General features: G+C 46.9%; 1 protein-coding gene across 8 annotated transcripts in view; it reads left to right on the forward strand.

Annotated features, from left to right (window-relative positions):
- The first annotated feature begins 815 nt into the window (after window positions 1-815).
- Wdr48 (WD repeat domain 48) overlaps window positions 816-25,754 on the forward strand; it is a 38,545-nt gene continuing 13,606 nt past the window's right edge. For 2 of the 8 annotated variants that reach the window (XM_042282017.2, XM_042282019.2), the window contains exons 1-11: window positions 816-921; window positions 9,894-10,034; window positions 11,939-12,017; window positions 12,845-12,927; window positions 13,029-13,158; window positions 14,918-15,006; window positions 16,014-16,115; window positions 18,908-19,132; window positions 20,585-20,659; window positions 24,184-24,286; window positions 25,613-25,710. In XM_042282017.2, the coding sequence (XP_042137951.1) occupies window positions 874-921; window positions 9,894-10,034; window positions 11,939-12,017; window positions 12,845-12,927; window positions 13,029-13,158; window positions 14,918-15,006; window positions 16,014-16,115; window positions 18,908-19,132; window positions 20,585-20,659; window positions 24,184-24,286; window positions 25,613-25,710 (1,173 nt within the window). In that variant the 5' untranslated portion in view covers window positions 816-873. Of the gene's footprint in view, window positions 922-1,083; window positions 1,281-2,539; window positions 2,658-9,893; window positions 10,035-11,938; window positions 12,018-12,844; window positions 12,928-13,009; window positions 13,159-14,917; window positions 15,007-16,013; window positions 16,116-18,907; window positions 19,133-20,584; window positions 20,660-24,183; window positions 24,287-25,612; window positions 25,711-25,754 lie in introns of those variants that run through there. The other 6 variants (XM_076577361.1, XM_076577359.1, XM_076577362.1 and 3 more) reach the window with 6 other exon arrangements.

A 25,754-nucleotide genomic window follows, 5' to 3' on the forward strand; every position in this document is an offset into this window, starting at 1 on the left:
CTTTGGTCATGTTTCCTGGCCAAGGTGATCATTTAAAATGATTGTCTTCAATCAATATACCAGGGTCAATGCTAACATTTTGTTGCTTAACTTCCTAAGATCCATATTAACAGCCACAGTGGCCCAAGTCTGTAATTCTAGCACTTGAGAGTCGGGCAAAATCCTGAGGGGGCTGGTACCATATAGCTCACTGGGTAAAGGTGCCTGCTGCCAAGCCTGAGTTAGACCCGCAAGATCCACATAGTGTAAGGAGAGAACTGACTCCCCCAAATTGTCTTCTGACCTCCGAATGAGTTTGAGGTCAGCCTGGTCCACATAGCACATTCTAGGCCAGCCAGGATTACACAGCAAGACCATGCCTCAAAAAATAAACAACAGCAACAACAGAACAGTTTTTTGTTTTTTGTTTTTTTTATTTAAAAGCTACAAATATGAAGTTGGAGACATGTCTCAAAGGTTAGGAGCACTGGCTGCTCTTGAAGAGGACTTGAGTTCAACTCACAAGATGGCTTACAAACACTGCAACTCCGGGTCCCCGGGATCCGACGCCCTCTTCTGACCTCCGTGGGGACTGCACACACATAGTGTACATACATTCAGGCCAAACACAGATGCACAACCAACTTTAAATTTAAAAATCTATACATAATAAAGCTGGGGTGGGCCTCCCTTCTGCATGCTGGCGTCTGGGGCGGCTCTGCCTCCATCAGCGTTACCTTCCGCACTTGGCTTTTTCTCCTTCGGCGCTTTCCCTTGCAAGCGGCAGGCAAAGCCCACGCCCTACCTGCCTTCTGCCCAACCAAGGCAACAGGGCGGGACATCCGCCGGCGCCGAGCCTCTCCCGGAAGTGACGTCGGAGTGTCAACATGCAAGATGGCGGCCCATCACCGGCAGAACACAGCCGGGCGGAGGAAAGTGCAGGTATGGCGGCCCGGCTCGGCCGCCCTGGCGGCGCTGCCGTCGGGTCTGGTTCCCCCGCGGGCGGGTGGATGCCTCGGGCCTTGACCGGCGGGGTTCGACGGCCGGAGGATGGCGGGGCGGGGCGCAGCGGCGCGAGGGGTGGGGCCGCGGCGCCAACGGCCTGAGGCGGCGGCAGGCGGACGGGGCGCGCGGGCCTCTCGAGCGGTCGCGGGGAACCGCCGTCCGGGGGAACCGCCGTCCCGGGGCACCGGGCCTGCGGCGGCGCCATGGGCCTACTGCCCGCTCACCTGCCTCTGCTCTCGGCCGCCTTCCTCCGGAGCGGCCGCCACCCGGCGGCGGAGGCCACGCGGCGCCCGCGGGTGGGTGAGCCCCGGGAGCGAGGGGCCTTGCGGGGGCGTGGTGGGGCCGGGCCGCACGTGGGAACCCTGCGCTGGAGGAAATGAGTTCCCCTCCACCATGCTCACTGTGCGTCTTCCAGTCTTACTCCTTAGTCCTTGTCTCCGTAGCGTCGGAGTAGCGGGCGATGAGTTAGTTAACCCACACTGTGGGTCCTTTGGGTTGCCCCAAATCACTTTGGTTTGGTGTCCGTTTGAGTTCTGCTTGCTGCCTCTTGGGTTGGAGATGGAGCTCGTTAGGCTTTGCTTCCTGTCCTGAGCAAGGTCAGCGCCCCCTGCACCTCATAGAACCAGGCCTGGTGGTACCTGCCTGTACTCCTAGTACCTAGCATGGGCATGGGCGAGGGCGGGGGAGGTTGAAGGCAAGAGGATCTGAAATGCAAGGTCATTCTCCAGTACCTAACAAGTTTAAGGTCAGTCTGAGCTACAGGAGACCCTGGATCAAAAAAATGTTATCTGCTACTTTTTATCTTAGAGGATGGGAGGATTTCTTTTAAAGCCCTGTTACAGGTGTTTGCCTGCAGGTATATTGTATTTAGCTTGGAAAGGTGCATTGAATCATTAGACATGTACTGAGTGCATAGATTGGCCCCAAAGAGGGGAAGACATTGAAAGGGTTTAGCAGTCACTAACACTCCACAGATTGACCTTTGTGTTCAGAAGTGAAGACCAGAGGACAGTAACCCCAGCATAAGGTTACAAAGCTGTGAAATTATCTGAATAAGTGTCCTCTTTATATTTACTGATCTCACTGACCAGTGTTCCTGTGTACTCTCGAGATAGTTGTTAAAATGATTAAAATTGTACTGGGGAGATGGCTCAGTCTGGTAAAGGGCCTGGAGCACAAACATGATCTAAATTCTGTCCCCATTTTAAAATTTCTATTCCTTCAATTAAAAAGAAGCCTGGCGTGTTGGTTGGCACTTGTGATCTCAAGTCTAGGTAAGCAGAAACTGGTGGGTCCCTGAAGCTTGATGACTTGCTACTCTTCTGATCAGGAAGCTCCAGGTCCAGTGAAGAGAGAGGTGGAGAGTGAGCAGTCAAGGAAGGCATCCAAGTCAAGCTCCAACCTCCACACTCATATACATACATGTGTCTGCATGTGTTGTACACACCCAACACACAGGTGCACACACACAACAAAAAATTTAAAGAATAAGTGAGATTACAAGAATCTAAAGTCCCTTAGCTTTCCCTGAATAGGTGTTGTTTTTCTTTTAAAGGGCATTCGTGATGGGATTGAAGTAACCCCAGCTTCCAGGCCAGGTGGTGAGAATGCCGTTTCCAATGAAGTTGTAACTTAGTCATGTTCTACACACTAGGATGGTGGTTCTTAATAGAGTAAGGATTAGCAGCTCTTTCAGTTTGGGGACAAAGGTTTAAAAGACAAGGGCTGTCGAGATGGCTTGGAGGGTAAAGATGTTTGCCGCCAAGCCTGAAGACTTGAATTTGATTCCTGGGACCCATGGTAGAATGTGAGAACTAACTCTATATTATCCTCTGACCTCCAAAGGTGCTTTGAGGCACCAACATCCTACATATATACATGCTGTAAAACATTTACAAGACAAAGTTGTGAATATTCCTCAGTGTAGAGCACTTACCTACCTCGCACAAGGCCCTTGAGTTCAGTCCCTAGCATCTTAAAAAAACAAAAAAGTTAGGACAATATAAGGTGATAGTGATGGAGGGGAGTGAGGGTGAGAAGGAACCCCGGCAGGTGCAAAAACAGTTTAAATGGGCTGGATGGAGGCCGGTGCACAGAGGGAGGAGGTAATTCCACTCTTAACAGGTCAGAGAGTAAAGCTAGAGTTGGTGTTCAGCAACAAGCACTGTACCTAGACACTGTTTCCTATCAAGAGTGACGCTAGCCTGCGTCACTAGAGAAAGTTAGTGTTGTCCGGTAGGTACAGAAGCAGTGCTAGAAGCGACAGACTGATTTCACCTCATTGTGCAGAGATGGGTGCATGCATGCTCGTTGCAAGAACCCACAAATAGTACAAAGCTATAATTTTTTTTTCTGGTTTTCCTCTATTATCTCAAGACAGCAACTGTATGCGTTGTCCTGTGTCACCCTGTACTAGGACTTCTCAGTCTGGTCACTCTTCACACTTTAGGGTAGCTCAGTCTTCCCTGAAGGAGGTGAGGATCCTGTTCTTTAGTTGTTCAGGCTCCCCTGACTTCCACCCACTAGATATCATTGTACCTCTCCAGTTGTGACAACTGGAGACTCTTCAGTTTCCTTTAAGTTTAAGGAAGGCATCCAAGTCAAGTCAACTGATGCCTTCAGTTTCCTTTAAGGGCATAACTAACACTGATTGAGAGCCATGCCTGTGCTTTCCCAGTTTGCCGCCTGACATATGTGACGCCATGGCATTTACAGCTTTGTGTCTGGCTATGCCAGAACCTAAAAGCATCTCCTTTAGTCCACAGTGCCTTTCTTTAAAAAATGTGTTCTGCCCTTTCCTGGTGGTGGCACACTCCCTTAATCCCCAAGGAAGCAGAGGCATCCCTGATCTACATACCGCATTCTAGGTCACCTAGGGCTACGTTGTGAGACATATATGTCTGTAATCTGTCTCTACTTATCTGAGTATTTGTTTTAGGAATATTGTTATTGTGGGAAACAATATCCATCTTTGGAAATCTCAATGTGTGTAGTTGTGAAACAAAATATGATATATTTCATGTAGTGGGTTACTTTGCAATTATCAAAAAGCAGAGGCTGAGAAGATTGTGTAGTTGGTAAAATGCATGCCGCATGAGGATCTGTGTGCAGATCATCAGTACCCACCCACATAAAAAGCCAGGTGTGGTGGCATGTGCCAAAATCTTAGTATGGAGAAGGCAGGAACAGGAAGAACACTGGAGCTTGCTGGCCATCTAGTCTTGAGGAATTGATAAACTCCAGAATTTGTGAGAGACCATGCCTCTGTAGCTGGATGTTTCTTGGTCCCGCCTGGCCCCAAGGTCCCACAGCCATTTTTAAAATAATCACTCAGAGGTTTATATTAATTTTAAACTGTATGGCGTATGGCTTCAGCTTCTGGCTAGCTAGCTCTTTCATCTTAAATTAACCTATTCCTATTCATCTGTGTATTGCCATGTAGTCGTGGCATTACTTGTCTGCTGGTGTGTTGTTATTCCTTTAGCCGAGGCTGGCATCTCTCCCGACTCCACCCTTCTCTATCTCTGCTTGGATTTCCCGTCTGGCTGTAAGCTTTCTTGCCATAGGCCAAAGCAGCTTTATTTATTATCCAATGGGAGCTGTACATATTCACAGCATACAGAAAGACATCCCACAGCATGCCTCAGATAAAAATAAAATGGAGAGTTAACAAAACAGAAAGCACTAACACTTGACCTCTCTCGGTCCTCCATGCACATTCACACACACACACTCACACTCACACTTGATATGCTAGGTCCATATAATTGAAACAGAAGGTATCCAGAAATAAGAGCAGCAGGTCAGTACAATATATTCCCGTTTCCATAAAGAAAGATAGTGGCTTTTCTGGAAGGTGTGTGTACATGGTGGCGCATGCCTTGAATCCCACCACGCAGAAGACAGGCAGATCTCCAGCCTGGTCTACAGAGTGAGTTCCAGGACAGCCAGGGCTACACAGAGAATCCCTGTCTCAAACAAACAACCTGGAAGGTATGGATGCTGCTCCCTGGGGTGGTATTATGTGGTCTGGGTAAAATAGGACATGGGGTACATTTACTGTAAAGATAGGCACCTCTGGGGCTGGACAGATGGCTCCCCAGTTAAGAGCACTGGCATTCTTGTAGAGGACCTGGATTTAATTCCCAACATCCACATGATGGCTCACAACCATCTGTAGCTCCAGCTTCAGGGATCTGATCCCCTGTTCTGGCCTCTTCAGCACACATGGTGCACTTATGTACACTCGGGCACATATACATGAAATAATATAAACCTTTTTTTTAATATGCCCTGTATATGCTTTGGTATTTTTGTTGTTGCTATTTGCTACTGTGTTTTCAGGGGTTTTTTTGGTTGGTCAGTTGGTTTTTTTTTTTTTGTTTTGTTTTGTTTTTGTTTTTGTTTTTGTTTTTGTTTTTGAGGCAAGGTCCCAACCGTGTAGTCCTGACTAGCCTCCAGCTGGTGATCTTCCTGTTTCAGCCTCCTGAGTGCTAAGATTACAGGCATCACCGCTTGACTATTTTCAATCACTTTACATGTATTTTTATGTTTATGCTTATAAATTATAAAAAGTAAGACCTTCCATTTTGGGGAAATGAATATATTTTGCTTTTTGACTGTGTCTTGGATGAGAAGACAGTAACCTAGAATTCCAAAGTCAAATCACAGACAGGCATTGGGATTGTAATGTTGTTAAATAGCCAGTGGAGAAGGGCCCACATACAGTGCTCAACAAGTCCAGATGTCATGTGAGTACAAGTGGGAAATGTTTTTGGATCTTGGGCTTTGCTGTGTTGTTACCATTTAGCTCTGCTCCATACGCATTGGCTCTGCCCTTACATCTCAAAGCCAGCCATGGAGAGTCTGTATATGAACAGGGATGACTGTACTCCAACCAGCCTAGTTCACAGAAACTAGTTTAGGCTGAATTTGTCCTTGGTTTAAAAGAAGGCAGAGGGCTGGAGAGATGGCTCAGTTAAAGGCTAGGCTCACAACCAAAAATATAAAAGAAGGCAGACTAGAATGTGTCCTGAGGTGGGAGGGGAATATAAAAATGTCTCCATGTATGTGAATGTAGACACAGGTGTGCCATAGCACGTGTGTAAGATCAGAATGACCTCTGGTATCCTTACTCACTTTCCACCTTGTTTGAGACAGTTGTTCACCAGTGTGTGTGCTGTCTAGCTGCCCGTGAGCGTCCTGGCCCTCTCCTGTCTCCACCTTCCGTGGTACTATATAAGCACTAGAATTCTAGATGTGTGCTATTCAGCCTGATGTTGCATGGTTTCTGGGTATTCCGCCTCATTCTTAGGCTTGCATGGCAAGCAAAGCCACTTACTCACTGAGCCATTTTTCCAAGCCTAAAATACTTCTTAAAAGTCAGCCGAAGCCGGGCAGTGGTGGATCTCTGTGAGTTCAAGGCCAGCCTGGGCTACAGAGTGAGTTCAAGGAAAGTCGCAAAGCTACACAGAGAAACCCTGTCTTGGAAAACCCCCCAAAAAAAAGAAAAGCGACTTCTCTGGTGGATTCTGCAGGAACTGTCAGTGACCCCAAGGATATTTAGGTTTTAGGTGCTGAGGCAGATGATGGAAGGTCTCCCACATAACTGCTGGAGAGATGAGTCAGACAGTGCTCACGGTGTGGCATGGTGCTGGAGGCTGCCCTGTTATTTCTCCCCTGTCCTAGTCACTTTAATTGGCCCTTGCAAATACGTATTTCTTACTAAAGGTCTGTCTTCCTGTTGCCTTACAAAGCTCCCATTGTACCCTGCCTCATTTTTCAAACAGATGAGAATAGTCAGGTGTGACTTCTCGTCTCTGCCTTCAGTGTCACAGTGACGTTATAGTGAAGGAACTCTTCACTCGGAGGGAGGCTGCTGCTGCTGCAGCATGATCACTAACCTCTTGCCTGCTAAGGTTTGCCCGGGCCGTCTCTCTGGCCACCTGTCACTTCCAGTTAAGCTCTTCCCCTAGAACCACCACACCAAGAGGACTTCTGTGCTCTCCCCAGAATCCTCCACGCTTAAATTGTACTGGCAGCTGGTGCTAATTACTTAATAGTTGTTTAGAGTATTAGATCTCAGGCCTGGGGAGGTGGCTCAGTGGTTAAGCCCTTACTCTTCTGGCAGAAGACTCCACTTTGGTTCCAAGCACCAGTGTCAGGCAGTCCATAACCACCTGGTACTCCAGCTTCCAGCACCCTCTTCTGACCTCCGTGGGCAGTACACTCACATGCACAAACGCATACATAGTCATAATTAAGTTCTAGTTTGTCCTGTCTTTCTGCATCTTGTGTGTGTGTGTGTGTGTGTGTGTGTGTGTGTGTGTGTGTGTGTGCGCGCGCGCACGCGCGGTCTTTTTCTTACAACCACAGTGAATTTATTGGGATGGTTCCCACTTGTCTTGATTTGGGTGTTTTTGTTGCTGCTTCCTCCTGAGGCCTTGCTCCTCCTCCTGAGGATGCCCTGCTGAGGCCTTGCTGCTTCTCCTGAGGATGCCCCTACTGAGGCCTTGCTTCTCCTGAGGATGCCCTACTGAGGCCTTGCTTCTCCTGAGGATGCCCTACTGAGGCCTTGCTTCTCCTGAGGATGCCCTGCTGAGGCCTTGCTTCTCCTGAGGATGCCCCTACTGAGGCCTTGCTTCTCCTGAGGATGCCCTACTGAGGCCTTGCTTCTCCTGAGGATGCCCTACTGAGGCCTTGCTTCTCCTCCTGAGGATGCCCTACTGAGGCCTTGCTTCTCCTGAGGATGCCCTGCTGAGGCCTTGCTTCTTCTCCTGAGGATGCCCTGCTGAGGCCTTGCTTCTCCTCCTGAGGATGCCCTACTGAGGCCTTGCTTCTCCTCCTGAGGATGCCCTACTGAGGCCTTGCTTCCCTGGCAGTCAGTAATGGATGCCAACACAGAAGACTAGCATTTGTGCATGGCTAAATACTATGGGGGGTTTCTATTGTCCAGGACATCTCACAGTAGGAATTAGGGCTCTGCTCCAGGCTTGTATTTTCTCTTCTCTTCTGCAGAGGGATGGGGGCACATTTTTGAAGGCAGGTTGTCACTGCTGGACTTAAACAAAATTTTAGTGTGAAATGTCTTAAGAACCTATAACTGGCCCAGGTGGTGGTGAACGCCTTTAATCCCAGCATTTGGGAGGCAGAGGCAGGCAGAAATCTCTTGAGTTTGAGGCCAGCCTGATCCAAGTTCCAGGACAACTAGGCATACACAGAGAAACCCTGTATTCAAACAAACCAAAACCAAAAAGAAAAAAAGAACCTATCACTGTATAAATTCTCCTTCTCCCCTTAATGACTCCATAGAATGTCTATAGAGTAAATTTTTAAATACTTGTTATTAATACTGTGCTGGAGGAGATGGCATGCCTTGGCACATGTAGAGGTCAGAGGACAACTTTGTGGAGTCCATTCTCCCCTTCTGCCTTGACAGAGATCTCAAGGATGAGATTCAGGTTGCCAGGTTTGTGACCAGCACCTTTACCTGATTAGCCATTTTGCCAGCCCAGTGTATGGTAATGTAACAATTTATTATTAAAGATACTATTTCTGTTTTTCATCATACTATAATTTATTGAAAAAATACAAAGGTAGAAGCAGGGTGTGGTGGCACATACTTACAGTACTAGCACTTGAGAAGCTGAGGCAGGAGGGTTGGGAGTTCAAGGCCATCCTGAGCTGTGTAAAAGTTCCAGGCAAGCCTGGGCTATGAAACTCTATCTGGACAAAACAAAATAAATAATAGTATTATAAAGTAGTAAAGGAGGTCCTTTCAAAAGTAAACAGAAAGATGATACAGATTGCATAAAAGACAAGGTGCATGCAGTGGGCACCACACTTGGTGTCCACACCAGGTGTCTGCAGGCAGGGGGCACCACACTTTCTAGATTGAAAGGACTTTCTAAATATACAGCAAAGCCAGTGAGTGGTCAAAGAACAGAATCCAGAAATGTCACAATACGAGAAGGTCCTAAAAGCTTAGGGAATGGCCTGGGGTAAGGTAAGGTGTCCAGGAGAGAACACAAATGAGGTATCTTTGAAAGAGACGGATGGCATGGAGTTGGTGGTAATGGTGGGTGCTGGAGGCTTTGTACACAGACATCCACCTTGGTTTATCTTTATCATGCTTGAGGAAGAACCCAGCGCCTTGCACATGCCAGGCGATTCTCCGCCCTCGAATCTAAACTTCTTCACCTACTTCAGGTGTGAGGGCAGAGAAGAGACCTTTCCAGTCACGCAAGGGCCTTGTCACCTGGTGTATGTATTCACTCTTCAGCAGGACTAAGGAATGAGGGAGGCAGGGCGGTACCATGGGGCTCGAGCAGTGAGAGAGAGCTCTGGGCCAGAAAAGCAGGAAAGGGAGGCACCAGAGGCGGAAGCTGTTCCGTCTGCTCTGTGGGCTTTGGGGAAAGCCTGCTCTGGTGTTCTCTCACCCCTGGGATTTATGTGCACTGCACACACCATTGGAGAATGACTTGCTGAGAGAGCATTCATTGCACCAGCCAATTCACAGTCTTCTCAGAATGGGACTGCAGGTCTTCTCCTGGTGTCTGTCAGCCAGCAAGAGGCAAACCAGAAGGGGTGGACGTAGCTTCCTCTCCCCATGTTTCCTCCATTTCCTCATGGACTGTCCTGCCTCAGGGGTACTGGCTATATTCCAGTATACATGGTTGAAAGGTTGGTGAAAATGGATTAGACAAATAGAGGCAGAGAGGAGGCCGAGGAGGTCCAGGTTGTTGTTAGCAGCAGACCTGCTTATTCTGAGCGAGGCTGTCAGTGATGCCCTTTAGTCTCCATGGAAAAGATGAAAACAGAAACTGTTGGCTTGAAGTTAGTTTGGTATTGGAATTAGCCACCAGTAGGCTCCAGCTCACCGTGGCCTGGCTTTTGTTGGCGTCCACCAGGTTTCCTATGTGATTCGAGATGAAGTGGAGAAGTACAATCGGAATGGAGTCAATGCCCTGCAGCTGGACCCAGCGCTCAACAGACTCTTCACAGCGGGCAGAGACTCCATCATAAGAATATGGAGTGTCAACCAGCACAAGGTGAGGCGGGAAGTCGTCGTCTTCGTGTTTGGGTTAGCTCAGATCTTGGACCAGTGGCTTTTTGTCTGATGGGCTCCTTTCTTCAGTGCTGACTTGAATCTCTGAGCACTGAGCTCCATAACGTAGTCTGTAAAGATGTCATCCCCAGAGTTCTGTGAGCCTGTGAGAAAATGCCTCTGTTAATACAGGGGCTTCATAAGTTACTTTGCCTTAAGTCCCCTGCCACAAAGGAGCAAAAAGATTTTGGCTGGTGGAAAATGAGCACTTTCCACAGAATTTTGGTTTAATTGTGAGCCTGAGAAGTCTCTTGATAATGATGCTGAAAGTAGAACAACGAAACGTTGAATTATGTACTTTTACCAATAGTTAATTTCTTTGTAAAAAGTGACTAAGGTCCCAGAACATGCTAGGGTCTTCCTGGCTCCCGTGGTGGTGTGAAGCTGTGAAGGCCGCTCTCTCCTTCCACTCCTTAGGGCTGCCAGAGGCTTCATTGTTTCCTTTGCAGTGTTGAGCGTCAAGTCGTGGGCCTTGTGCATGCTGGACAAGCACCCCACCACCTCTGAGCTACACCCCAGCTTCAAAAGCCTCTTTCTTAAGCAGTGAGGAGCACTTAAATGCATGCTTATCCAGAGACTATTCATAATTAAACCAGAATCCTGTGGAAAGTGCTCATTTCCCAGCAGCCAAATAAGGAAGATCTGCAGTCAGATGGGAGGGAGCTCTGGCGTTTGTTTGAATGTTGCTTTGTGGATGATATAGGACATGATACTGGGGAGGGAAAGGAGCACTTACTGAACTCTGAGCTATGTGTCTTGGCCCATTGTATTTACAAAGTCTCTAGCCCCCCAAATCCCTGTCAAGGCAGCTGTTAGCACGTGAGAGCCCTGATGCCCAGGGACTAGTTGGGCAGTAAACTGGGGCTCAGCCTAACCTCAGGCTCCTGGTGCCAGCACCTGTGTTTTTTTTTTTTAAGTTTGTGTCTTCTTAGCCAGTTCTACAAACTGGTGTTGACACAGACAGAGAAGAGTTGGCGCAGCATCCAGATACGGTTTCTTCCAGTGGACTCAGTCCAGCAGGCTTTGAGTCCCTAAGCAGATGTAGACAGTGTCAAAGGCAGGGGAATACGAAAAGTGTGCTTGTGTTTACCTTTGCACTGCCATTGGAACTCATGTCTGAATTAGAACGTTGACTTTTGAAGAGTCACGGTATTTTGAACAAATTAAGGGGAAATGTAAAAGAGCTTATCTAGAGTCTGGCAGTCTGTCTGTCCCACCCTCAAGCATCTTTTCCCTGGTCTTTATGACAAGACTGCATAGCTTCAGTTCTTAGATATTCAAAGAGCTATTCTCTTGCCCATGAAGTGTGTAAACTTGCCTGTCTTGGGTGGGACATAACTAGACACTGTCTGTTAAGGGCTCTGGAAGTTAGTTGAGCCAGTGGGTAGGAGTCCAGCAACTGGATTGGGGTACCCCTGCCCCTTGACTACTCCTCTGAAGGACAGGCAGTGTAGGGACTCACTGAATGGGGTTACAAACAGCAACAGGAAGCTAACGGCCTGGGCTTGTCTTCCTTTGCCTTTAGGCCAGACTCCAGAACCACAGGCATGCTATGTCAGATCCCCCTACCTCGGGTTCCCCAAGGCCTGCCCCCACACCATGCCTAGCCCAGAGCTTATCAGTTTTGCCACCACAAGGTGTTAACCTTGGAAACCGAGGCTTTCATTATGGTAACTGTCCTGAAACAAACTTGTTTATATCAGCTCTCTGGAAGTATCGCCTGTTTGGGGAAGTGCCACTCTAGGTTTAATTTATGGTAATGTGTCATATTAACTGAAGAATCTGAGCATGACTGTCCTTTGTCATGATTTTGCTCTCTCTTGTAAACTCCGTGGTTTTTCACTTCAGCAAGACCCATACATAGCATCTATGGAGCACCACACAGACTGGGTGAACGATGTCGTGCTCTGCTGCAATGGGAAAACGTGTAAGTACTTCTCAGGCTTCTTCAGTTCTCAAGTCTGTCTGATAATGTTCACTTTCTATGTGAGTCTGTGTGTGCAGGTCTGAAGGCCCTTCTCCCATGATGCTCACCCTAGTGTTTGAGACAGTCTCCGGCTGATCTAGAGTTCACTGATTGCTAGGTTGGCTAGCTCCTGAGCCGCTGGGATCTCCTAACCCTCTCCAGCATTGACGTTACAGCAGGGCTCCAGGTGTGTGCCTCACCCAGTTTTTTAGGTGGGTGCTGGAGTTACCTAACGCTGCCTACACAGGAGGCACATACTTGGTGAGCCAGGCCCCAGGCCCTGTGAGACTTTTTCACTGAGCACAGCGGACGTGCAGAAAAGTGCACACACATTGAAACCAAAGGAGAATAGAGTAGGGTTACCCGTGCCTCCTTGTGCCAGTTCACCCTCCGTTTACTCATTCAGCGTGATCACTGCAGTTAGCTTTTACACAGATTTGAACTGTACATAAATAGAACCCTATACTGTAGATGATGTTTTTAGCCTTAGCATGACATCTTTCTTATTTTGGTAAGTTCCATTTCTTGGTTTTGCAATCTGAGTAATTACTCTCAATTAAAATAAGGACTTTCACCAGGGTGAATAGAACAGTTAGTTGTTCCTGTGTAATTAAAGCCAGTAATGTATTATACATTTATACATGTCTTTGAGGCATTGTTCGGTAAGTGCTGGAAAAAGCTTTTAAGCATGCGTGTGTGAGCACCTGTTTGTAGTTCATCACTTTGCTGTAAGAGAACAAAGTTGCAAGTCACTCTAGTAAGGCTTTGGTTGACTCTGTCTCTTCTAGTAATATCTGCTTCCTCTGACACAACGGTCAAAGTATGGAACGCACACAAAGGGTTCTGCATGTCCACACTCAGGACACATAAGGTAATGTCCGCAGTCCAGTCTTCCTATCATGTTGGGCGCTCAGTTCTTTATGTGACTCATGTTCTTACAGCATAGATCATAGTGTGTCTGTTCTGTTATAGGATTATGTAAAGGCCTTAGCATATGCCAAGGATAAAGAACTGGTAGCATCGGCTGGGTTGGACAGACAAATATTCCTTTGGGATGTGAATACTCTAACAGCATTGACTGCCTCAAATAACACTGTCACAAGTAAGGTGTTTGAAAAATATTTTTTGAAAGCAATCTAAGTTGACATAAAGAATGGTTTATACAACATCTTTGATACATTTGCATTGAGACAGTGGCTCATATTTTGAGAGTACTTCTGCATACAGTTTCTAGCCCCCAAGAGTGTGACTGAACTAGGAGCTCACTCATCACTGTGCTCTAGACTTAGTAGCTTCTCCAGATGGAACCTGGCTGTTCCATGTGCATGTGCATGTGCATGTCTTAGCTACCTAGCTATGGTGTGAGTCCTGCAGGTAGAAGAATCTTATCATACTGTGTATCTCCCACAACATTGCTACCCCAGACACACATAGCCAGTGTTCTTGAAGAAGGTGATAGTTGGCTATGCAGGCTCTCTTCTGACCTCAAAGTCTTAATGTATTCATGAGCTGTTGCCTTAATGGCCGAGATAAGAAATACCCAGGGAAAGAATGTTTCCAGGACCAGTTGAGAAGAACTTTTCAGAGCAGCCTGAAAGAATCCAGCAGTTTTGGATAAGTCCAGGAGTCTAGGGTGAGAGCAGTCTGAAAGAATCCAGCAGTTTTGGATAAGTCCAGGAGTCTAGGGTGCTTCTAGAGGGAATGTAGAGGTGTTCAGTGTGACTGTTTGATAAACTTCTAGGTCAGACTTGCACAGATCTAGACTTGAAGTTCAATACTGCACTAGCCCGGCCTATGGGAGCCTTCAGGCTGAATGTCTGAGGATTTCTGAATGTCTGTGGGAGCAGAGTTTGGCCTAGCCTAGACCAGAGGAGGTATTGAAGACACAGGCTCGGGCAGCGAGATTTCTACACTATACGTCTCCACTTTGTTGTGACTCCAGGGACTCCCCTGGCATGGCTAAAACAGTTGTGATGTGACTTAGTCTGTTCCAGGAAGGGCAAGTGGAGCCTGGTTTTATAACTTGTTCAGTGTTATTTTGCCCAAAAGTATGTGTATATCTAAAGAGGGTCTTCCCCCTGTTCCCCTTGGGTTTTTTTGTTTGGTTGGTTTTGTTTGTTTAGCCCTGCCTGGTATATCCTAGACCTCTCTTTGTAAGGCCTGCCTCTAAGATACGCAGGAGCAGAGACTTGGCCTTAGTGAACATAGATCCTGCCCTAGCTGGGCTTGCTTAGATTATAAGGGAGGCTGACATCCAAGGTTTTAAGTGTAGAAACCATGCTAATAATAGTTACCATTTGTGGAATACTTACAAGCAGGCATTTCTAAACATCTCACTCTTCGGGCTTACTCTTTGGGCCACTGGGGTGTGTATTTGTGAACCAGTCACCATGGAAACACTTTCAATTTGGCTTCCAGGTCAAAGGGCATGGACATGATTCTGACTAAAAGTGTTGCCTTGGATTTTGGGGGTATGGGTTGGTTTTTTGTTTGTTTTGTTTTTTTAATCTGATTTGTGTATGAAATGGTATTTTCATTTTGTGTTTCTTTGAATAATAGTGACTTTGGAACTGTTGAAGCCTGTCTTTGGAAATACACTGCTTACGTATGTGGGTCAGTTTAAAATGGCAATACAGTTCAACTTAACAGATACTTATTGAGCACTTGTATATACTCAAATCCAGAAATAACATACATTTTGATGATGGTACTGTTATTTGGAATTATTTCTCTTGTGGATAGATTTCATATCCTTAAAATATTTGTAAAGATGAGGTTTTTTAAGTCAGATGTGTAAGCTTGTGGATTTTGCTGAACACCTGGTCATTTTGTTAACATTGAACTCCCTTTATCCTCAATAGCTTCTTCTTTAAGTGGGAACAAAGATTCTATTTATAGCCTGGCCATGAACCAACTGGGAACAATCATTGTATCAGGGTCCACTGAGAAGGTAAGGGTAACCTGGCTGGTATCTCTGAACCTAAGAGATTGGGATCATTGCATCTCTCTAGTCCTTAAATACATGCACAGAACTTGGTGAGGTTAGCATGCTGTATTCCCAGCACTTGGGAGGCTGAGGCAGGAGGATTGCTTGAGTCCAGAGGTTCTTGACCAGCCTAGACAACACAGCCAAATTCCTGCCTCAAAAGAAGCTAAATAAAAATAATAAAGACCAGTAATTTTGTCTAGTGGATGATAAAAGAAGTGTTATTTGTGTACATAAGTGTGGTGGTATTGTGTTCCCCAAAGTATTGTGTATCCTAATAAACTTATCTGGGGTCAGAGAACAGAAAAGCCACAATATTAAACATAGAGGATAGGCAGTGGTAGCACACGCCTTTAACCCTAGCATTCCAGAGGCAGAAATCCATGTGTTCAAGGATACAGCCAAGCATGGTGACTCACGCCTTTAATCCCAGAAAGTGAGCCTTTAATCCCAGGGAGTGATGGTAGAAAGCAGAAAGATATATAAGGCGTGAGGACCAGGAACTAGCATTTGGCTGGTTAAACATTTGGCCTGGTTAAGCATTCAGGCTTTTGAGCAGCACAGTTCAGCTGAGACCCATTCTGGATGAGAACTCAGAGGCTCCAGTTTGAGGAAACAAGACCAGCTGAGGATCCGGTGAGGTGAGGTAGCTGTGGCTTGTTCTGGTTCTCTGATCTTCCAGTTCACCCCAATACCTGGCCCCAGGTTTGATCTTATTAATAAGAACTGTTAGGATTCCTGCTACACATAAAGGTGTGACTATACAGCTACTGTGCAGGTAGTGAGGGGGGGCTGCGTGCTTTGGGTGTTTAAGAGGCGTTCTTAAGCTTGGCAGCCAGGGACAGCATGTGTTGGCTGTAGAAGCATTTCCTCCTCAGAATTAATAGCTGGCATTTGATAGGAAAGTCGGGTGCTTTCAAAGCTGCTTGTGTCTGTACTTGGTTTGTATAATACTCTGTAAAAATCGGCAGGTTCTAAGAGTGTGGGATCCAAGAACCTGTGCAAAACTCATGAAGCTGAAAGGGCACACGGACAACGTGAAGGCTCTGCTGCTGAACAGGGACGGCACGCAGGTAGGAGCTGTGTGCAGACCCGGCTGATGGCCTTAGCAGAAGTTTCCCTGCTTTATGCATGACTGGAGAGGTTGGTCTGGACCATAAGCTTCATGTGTAATTTCTATCCTAATTTTCAGTCTGTAGACTACTCAGTTGTTGCTCAGTGGTTAGAGTACTAGTTGTTCATGCAGAGAACTGAAGTTCCATTTCCAACACACAGGTCCGTCTGGTCACAGCCTTCTGTAATTCCAGCTCCAAGGGAATCTGGTTCCCTCTTCTGGCCTCTGTGGGCACTACATACAGTTGACAAACACTCACACAGATATACATACATCTGAAAATAAAGTAATCTTTAAAAAATAAAAAACCAGCCGGGCGGTGGTGGCGCACACCTTTAATCCCAGCAGAGCCAGGCAGATCTCTGTGAGTTCGAGGCCAACCTGGGCTACCAAGTGAGTTCCAGGAAAGGCGCAAAGCTACACAGAGAAACCCTGTCTCGAAAAACCAGAAATAAATAAAAATAAATAGATAAATAAAAAATAAAGAACTGAATTGCCAGCTGGGTGTGGTATCTTAACACCTATAATCCAATTACTCGGGAGACTAAGGCAGGAAAATTCCAATGAGTCTAAGACCAGCCTGTGTTAGATAGTGACTATAAGGGTCTAAGGGAAGACAGACTCTATCTCAAAACAAACAAACAAAAACCCAAAATAAAAACACTAATTGCACTTATAGCACTCCACATAAAGGACTGTGTTGTTTTAACTGAAGGCAGAACGAGAAGGCTGCCTAGTGTGGTCCTGATGCAGGTGTGTGCAGTTCCCTGCAGAGGCCCACACAGCTGAAGAGCTGACTGGGGAGCAGGAGGAAGCTTTGCTGCCACACCCTTGCCTGCCTGTGGGGTGGAGGTTCTCACAGCTGTCTGGCTTGGGCAGTTGTGTTGTTGGTTGTGTTATCTATAGGTTTAAGTCTCTAGCAGGGCCTAAAGCTCTTCCTAGCCACTGCAGTCTGGGTCCTGTTTCCTCTTTGTAATTTGTAATGTGCTTCTGCATGAGGTGATTTAACTGTCGGATGGAGATAGACCCCTTAAAGTCAGCTCTGTTGGCTATAAGCAGTAACGTCAGTGGGGCGCAGTTCTAAGAGCGACCTGTGGGATCTTAGGATGTGTAGTTGTGTCACCCACAGGGTTTTTCTGGTAATTCAAGTCCAAACCTAACTCAGGAGTCTGGGATCACAGCATCAGGCAACTTTTCCAGTGGTAACCAGGTCCCTACACACAGGCACCTCCTACTGCTGTCATTGGGAGACCAGGAATGTCTGCTTGGGGTTCAGGGTCTGTCTGAGTAAGTCTGATTTAGCATTGCATTTGTCTGAAATAACTGTTGGACATCTCACATTTCTGGCCAATGGAGAGAGGTGAAGCTGGAGGGTGGGAGCTGTTCTGTTAGTTCTCCTAACTCTGTAGGACAGCAGTGTGACCTGGGACCTTGAGTAGGGAAGGTGCAACAGTACAGGCCGTTCGTGAGCACTGCCTCGGTGTTCACTGGATACGGCTCCACCTGTGCATCTGTATCTGGTCCCTTAACTGTTGCACATCTTCAGCTGTGTGGACTTCCAGAGCACCGTCATTGCCAGACCTTGCTGTCTGTGGGCATATGTGCTAGGATCTGAGGCATTGGAGCTTCCCTGAGAGAATGGCCACCTCAGAGTAGCATCTTCTGGCACAGAGAGCCCCTCCTTGGCCCTGTTCCAACGAATGTCTGAGTTCTCCGCACCCGGGTTGGATCAGTCATTCCTTGTGAACTAGTTGAAAGAGGTGATGAAATCTGTGGTGCTCCTGGCAGTTTGTGAGGAAGTCTTGTACTCTGTGCTCATTTCATTAATCTCACTCACAGTTTCACGGTCTCCTGAAAATGAAGAGGTAGAGCAGTAAACGGCGGACAGTCCTCACAGCCCTGTATTTAGGGCCATCCAAGAGTCTGGGCCCACAGCTGCTTCCTCTGAGCCGCTGCTCAGTCTCATACTCCAGCACCAGCAATTGCTTTGTCCTTGGGACCATTCTCTTTCCCAAGGAAATGACGTTTTGATCCTTTCTACAAGTTGTCACAGCAACCAATCAGGAATACTGAGCATGCCCAATATGAATGTGGAAGGACTCATTCAGCCTGTTTCTGTCTAACTCGGTGCACTCAGCCCTAATTTGTGTGCCTCCAACTTGTTTGTAGTTGATTGTCTGAACCTTGAGAACTGCTCAGAACTGCTAGTGTTAACTCAGCTCATGTGAGAATTGTTCAGGATCACCGTGAGTGAGTAGAGTCCTTGGCTAGACCTTGCTTCTGATTTCTGTCAGAACCAAAGACCTAAACTATGAGAATTGCAGAGCCGTGAGCAAGAGTGTGAGACAGAGCTGTGACCCAGGATACCAAAAGGCTCTCTGGTCTTGGAGCAGTGCCTTCAGCCATAGAACATGAGGAAACCTGCTGAATTTGTTGGTGACCCTGCTGTGGTCCTGCCTCCTTGGTCTGGATGGGACCCAAGAGTTGACATTTTTAATAAGTTCCCAGGGATGGTGGTTGTACTGAGATCACTACCACCTCATCTTCAGCTGCTTTCAGACTCCATCTACCTCACTAATTGAGCATCCAGACACAACTCACCACTAGGGTTATAGAACCAGCAGGAGGCTGGGTAGAGAGGACCAGGGCAGTTTTGCTTGGCTGTCCCTGCTGGAGCATGCACACTGTCTGTGGTCATTTCAGACTGGCATACTCCTGGGAACACCCTCCCCTTGTTTCCTCTGTTCACAGTGCCTCTCTGGGAGTTCTGATGGGACGATTCGCCTATGGTCCCTTGGCCAGCAGAGATGTATAGCAACATACCGAGTCCACGATGAAGGCGTTTGGGCCCTACAAGTCAACGATGCCTTCACGCATGTATATTCTGGAGGAAGGGACAGGAAGATTTACTGCACAGACCTAAGAAACCCTGACATTCGGGTGCTGATTTGTGAAGAAAAAGCACCAGTTCTCAAGGTGTGTTGAGTTTTTGAGTTTTCCAACTGAGGTTATGAGCTTGGTTTGGCCTGTGCCGCAGAATCTACACTAAACATTAACCAGATGTCTTGGGGGACCCTCCATCCTTATTAGGGTAGGAAAGAGTCTCATTATAGACCCTTGGGACAGGGAGAAGGCAAGTTGTGACTTCTGGGGACCATCAGCCTAGATAGCTTTCCTTCTGGTAAATCCTAGTGAGACTGAGTCAGGCATGCTGCTGAGCTTGCCTGGCTCTCCAGCCTGTCCTTAAGAGGAAGAACATGAGCAGTTAGGGGTGTGAGCAGACAGAAAAGAGGTCTGGGTGATAAGGCCCAGCCTCTGCGGTGAGGAGTGGAAGAGCACGCCACGGGAGGAAAGCCCCTGCTTCAGACTGCACACACTCCTCCAAGCATCCTTGCTGACGAAGCTCCACAGTGTGAGCAGGAGACACGACGTAGACAGCACCTTGATGGACCAGCAAACCATCTTCTAGGGAAGCAAAGCGTTAAGGCTGTGGGGGTGGCAAGCATGGAAGACTGCCCCGTGAGCACTACAGGTGCTAGCCAGGAGCTCTTGTGTGGACAGCAGCTGGAGAAAGTGGCACAGGGTACCCACACAGTGAGGGGCTCACTGGGAACTCCTGGTAGCTAAGAGTCAAGAAGTGTCTCCTGCCACTGCAGCTGCGGTCTCCTGGTAGAGGGCGAGAAGTGGTTCCACTTGAGGTTAAACACACATCTTACATGTTCCACCTTGTGAAAGGACCGGAGGGCATGTGGTGATGGGGTCCTGGTGAGCCTGTCCCTGGGTGAGGGCTAATCTTCCATTTGTTATGGTGCTAGGATTTTTTTTTTCCTATAAATGTTCTCAAAAAAAAAAAATGGAAGTTATTTGCCCTTTAAGGAAGAATGTAAGCCAAGCATGGTGGCCATCAAAGGCTAGCTTTGAGAGCAAGAACCTATCTCAGAAAAGCGCGCGCGCACACACACACAGAGGATATAAAAACTGGAGTAGAAGAAACAGTGTTGCTTTTGATCCAGAAAGTCCTCATCCTTTTGACTGTGTCCATATAAGTCCCAACAGTTAACCTAAATTAAAATCTTGAGCCTTTCTACAGTGGTGCCCATCTGTAATCCAGCTGTTGCAGGAGAATCATGAGTTCAAAGCCAGCCTGGCTGACTTAGTGAGATTCTAAAAATATAACTGCTTACATGTACACATGCACAAGTGAGCAGCTGTAAAGTAGCTCACTGGTGTGAGGGACACTTGCCTAGCATCTTATAAGACTCTCCCTGTGCCTCTGGAGCTCACCACTACAATACTTGCAAGCAGTGTATGGTTGTTGACAGAGGAGGTGGTACTCCCTGGTGTATCACCAGGCTGATAACTCGTCTCTGCGCTAACAGCTCAGAGGCATCAGCCCTTGGCAAAGATGATTTTGTGTTTGGTTTTCAGATGGAGCTTGACAGATCAGCAGATCCCCCTCCTGCAATCTGGGTTGCAACAACAAAGTCCACAGTAAATAAGTGGGTAAGTACATGACTGCTCATGGCAAGTCTGTAGACATGTGGTTGGTTTGCTATCCCTGATACGCCAGTTACCAGCAGCAGAGACTCAGTGTGGCCTTGTCCACATGCCCCTGTGAAACCAGATGTGATCCCTGAGAGTGAAAGGAACTCTGAAATTCATGGGTGAAATGAAGCTGCTGCTGCTTCTCTTAGCAGCTAAAATATGTGTTTGATGTACTTAGAACACACTGTTGCCTGGTTAAAGCTGTCAGTGTTAGCATCTAGCCTTGTAAAGCTGCACCTGAGAATAGGCATGTGTGGTGTACACAGCTCTAACCCAGCACTTGGGAGACTAACAGATGCATATTTAAGGTCAGCCTGGGCTACATAGCAAGACACTGTTGCAGTTAAACACACAAAAGGAATGACGTAGACTAACCATACATATACCTGTTTTTCTAAAGGTAATAGAGTAGGAAGTTGACTCTCTCTGGCATGGAGAGCAAGGGTAGAAGTAGATCGGGCAGCCAGGTCCTCCATAGCACCAGCTCCTTAAGGAGTTGAGCTTTCTTGCTTAACTGACTCTGGGAGCTAGGGGAAAGGGTTTGTGTGCAGGTCAGCTACAGAGCTTGCATGCCTGCTCTCGTGCCCATCAGTGATAATCTTCGCTGGAATAGTGCCCTGCTTTGGGGCTTAGTTATTGTACTATTGCTGTGATGAACACCAGGGCAACTTACAACAGAAAGCATTGAATTGGGGCTCACTTGGTTTCAAGAGGTTAGTCCATGACCATTGTCTTAGTTAGGGTTTCTGTTGCTGTGAAGAGACACCATGACCATGACAACTCTTCTAAGGGAAATATTTAATTGGGGTGGCTCACTTATAGTTTCAGAGGTTCAGTCCATTATCATATGGAAGGGAGCATGGTGGTGTGCAGGCGGACATGGTGCTGGCTACATCTTGATCAGAAGGTAGTAGGAAGTGGACTGTCTCACTGGGAGTGGCTTGAGCATACATGAACCCTCAAGACCCACCTCCACAGTGACACACTTCATCCAACAAGGCTGTACCACACACTTCCTTCAACCAGGCCATAACAAAGTCATACCTCCTAGAGTACCACTCCCGATGAGCTTATGGGGGCCAGTTACATTGAAACTGACACATTCCACTCCCTGGTCCCCATAAGCTTTAACAATATCATAATGGAAAATGCATTTAGTCCAACTTCTAAAGTATCACAGTCTCAACAATGTTTAAAGTCCAAAATTCAAAGTCTCTTCTGAGATTCATGCAATCTCTTAATTGTAATCCCCTATAAAATCAAAAAACAGATCACATACTTCCAACATATAATGGCACAGAGTATATATTACTGTTCCAAAATGTAGGGAAAGGAGCATAGTGAGGAAATACTGGACTAAAGCAAGACCAAAAACTCAGCTGGGCAAACTCCAAACACTGCATCTCCATGTCTGATGTCAAAATGCTCTTCAGATCTCCAACTCCTTTCAGCCTTGTTGACTGCAACACACTTCTCTCTCTTCGACTGGTTCCACTTCCTGTTAGCACCTTTACTGGGCAGGTATCCTACGACTGTGGTATCTCTGACGTCTTGGGTCTTCAAGGCAATCCAGGCATCCAACTTCACAACTTCACACAATGGCCTCCCTAGGCCTCCATTCAGGGACACACCTGACACATGCCTGCCCTTAGTGGCTTTCCTTAGTCTCAGGGACAAATTCCATAGCCCCTTTCTTCTATCCTTAACTCCAGAACCATGTGGCCAAAGCTACCGAGTTCTGCTGCTTGCTAGATTTAAAATGTGATCCCCTTTTTCAATTATATGTTCACCAGCTTTCTGTCTTTCACTGCCTAAGCTTGGCTGTCCTAAAACTGGATCTCTAGACCAGGCTGGCCTTAAACTCAGAGATCCACCAGCCTCTGTTTCTGGAATGGTGGAATTAAAGGTATATACCACCACACCTGGCTCTAAGTTTTTCTTTAATTCCTTTTCACAGGTTGGAAACTTAACTGGGTGGGATCTTGCCCTGATGTCACCAGGCCCTTTATTCTGTTTCTTGATCCAATTATCTCCTTGAACACAGGATTTAGCTCCATTCCACTTCCTGGTGCTCTTTTTCTCAAGCTTACATTTTGTATTTTTGTTCATCTTGTTCCTTTTCAGTATAACTCTTCATTAGAGTTGCCACTAATTACCACACAGCGGAGTCTATACTGGGCTGTTTTGAGATTTCTTCGGCCAACAGAATTAATCCAAAAGTTAGCCTCAGGCAGACTCTTTAGACAAGGACAAAAAACAGCCACATTCTTCACCAAAATATCACAAGAACGATTTCTAGGCAACATACTAAAATTCTCTGAAACTGAAACCTCTTGAGCCAGCCCCTAAGAGTTCAAATAACTTAACACCACGGTCTTTCATGCTCCTACTAGTATAGCCCATTAAGCAGTGCTTAAAACATCCCACTGATTTCTCAGTCCAAAGTACCAAAGTCCAAATTCCTTCAATCAAAAAAATGGTCTGACCTATCACAGTAATAGCCCAGTCCCTGGTACCAACTTCTGTCTTAGTTAGGGTTTCTGTTGCTGTGAAGAGGCACCATGACCACTGGCAACTCTTAGAAGGAAAATAATTAATTGGGGTGGCTCACTTAACAGTTTCAGAGGTTCAGTCCATTATCATATGGAGGGGAGCATGGTGGTGTGCAGGCAGACATGGTGCTGGCTACATCTTGATCAGAAGGTAGTAGGAAGTGGACTGTCTCACTGGGAGTGGCTTGAGCATACATGAACCCTCAAGACCCACCTCCACAGTGACACACTTCATCCAACAAGGCCGTACCTCCTAATAGTGCCACTCCCTATGAGTTTTTGGGGGCCAGTTCCATTCAGACCACCACACCCATTATGGTGGGGAATGTAGTGGCAGACAGGTATGGCACGTGTAGCTGAGAGCTCACATCTGGTCTAAAGTTGCAGGCAGAGAGAGAGTGGGCCTACATGAACTTTGGAGACTTCAGGCCCACCTAGAGTGACACTCCAACAAAGCCACATTTTTTTTTTTTTTTTTTTTTTTTGGTTTTTCGAGACAGGGTTTCTCTGTGTAGCTTTGTGCCTTTCCTGGGACTCACTCGGTAGCCCAGGCTGGCCTCGAACTCACAGAGATCCGCCTGCCTCTGCCTCCCGAGTGCTGGGATTAAAGGCGTGCGCCACCACCGCCCGGCCTGCACTCCTAATCCTTCTTAAACAGGTCCACTAACTGGGGGCCATTCTCATTCAAACCACCACAGGGGCCTTGGTTTCTTGTTTTGTTTTTTCTTCATTAAAAAAAAACATTCCTCGTTAGTATTTGTTGGATTTCTTGCTGTTTGACCCTGTGATTCCCTGCTGTGACTGGGTGTATTTTGATATAACTGTGACACCTAAGCATTTGCTTGTTCTGGAACTATCGTTCTCACCACTTGATTCAGATTGGCAGGCCTGGAGAGCATAAAATGATAAATGATAATTTTGTTTCTTTAGACACTGAAAGGAATTCATAATTTCCGAGCCTCTGGTGATTATGACAATGACTGTACGAATCCCATAACACCCCTCTGCACACAGCCCGACCAGGTTATTAAAGGTAAGAAGGCTGTGCACAGGTAAGCACACACTTCTAACGAGGTTATAGTCAGGAGAGGGGTGAAGGTGAAAGTGACGGCCTGTCCTTAAATGCAGTGTGCCACAGACGGAAGGCCAGTTACAAGCACGGGCTTGTTTTAACACAAGAAAGCCAGGGTAAGAACTGGGGGCAATTAAGGATAGGTTTTTTTGTTGTTTTCTCCTCCTCCTCCTCCTCCTCCTCCTCCTCCTCCTCCTCCTCCTTCTCCTTCTCCTCCTCCTCCTCCTCCTCCTCTTCTTTTTCTCCTCCTCCTCTTCTTCTTCTTCTTTCTTCTTTCTTCTTTCTTCTTCTTTTCTGAGACAGAGTTTCTCTGTGTAGCTTTGGAGCCTGTCCTGGATCTCGCTCTGTAGACCAGGCTGGCCTCAAACCCACAGAGATCTGCCTGGCTCTGCCTCCTGACTCCTGAGTGCTGGGATTAAAGGTGTGCGCCACCACTGCCTAGCTGTATTTTTTATTTATTCTTTGACAGTTTCATACATGTGTACCATGCATCTTCATTCTGTCCACTCTCAGTCGTCTCTCCTGCTCCCTGGATACCACCTCAACACCCCCCCACACACACACCTTCATGCATGATCCTGTCAGTGCTGCCCATATGCACAGGGATGTGGGTTTGATTCTTTTTTTAAGTAATGTCTATTATGATTACAGATTATGGGTTTGTATGGTGCTTCAGTACATGCATATACACTGAGGAGGTCCAGCCTCCCTCTCCCTTTCCCAGACTCCATGGTGGCTTTGTGTGTTTCGATCTGTGTGAGTGAGAACTGTTTGCTCTCTGTCTGCCTTGTGTTTGCCACGGGCTCTTCCAGGCCGTCGGCTGCGCACAGGGCCTGACATGTTTTGCTTTCAGTATACCAAAGAGCTGCCTTCCTACCATGTGTATTTTGACATTATTCTGAAGTTCATTTTTTACCCCACAACACAATAGCCAGTGGAAAATACCTTTAATCTTGTCTTTTGGCACAAACCACAGACAGTCAGATGTGAGCCTCAAATTCTATGCTTTGGCTGGCTGAGGAAAAAAAAATGTGTATTTCATGTTAGCACTTGAAGTCAGCCCCCTGTAGCTCTTCCCTCAGAGTGGAGTGCTCATCAGGAGGTGGGAAGCAAGCGGGAATGCCGGGCTGGCGGGCTGACTCGGCACAGCGCGGGTTCTAGCCTCAGCGCCCTTGGAAAGGCTTATGCCCATACACACACACACACACACACACACACACCACTTCAAATGATGAGTAGAAAGGCGCTGTTTGTCTCTTGCCAATTTTTTCTTTTTTCCTCCTTCAGGCGGCGCTAGTATCATTCAATGCCACATCCTTAATGATAAGAGACATATATTAACCAAAGATACAAATAATAATGTGGCGTATTGGGACGTGTTGAAGGTAAGTGTTTGGGATTAAAGGTTGTGGGATCATGAATTCCCCTA

The sequence above is a fragment of the Peromyscus maniculatus genome, chromosome 7, assembly GCF_049852395.1.
Source record: "Peromyscus maniculatus bairdii isolate BWxNUB_F1_BW_parent chromosome 7, HU_Pman_BW_mat_3.1, whole genome shotgun sequence".
Classification (NCBI taxonomy): domain Eukaryota; kingdom Metazoa; phylum Chordata; class Mammalia; order Rodentia; family Cricetidae; genus Peromyscus; species Peromyscus maniculatus.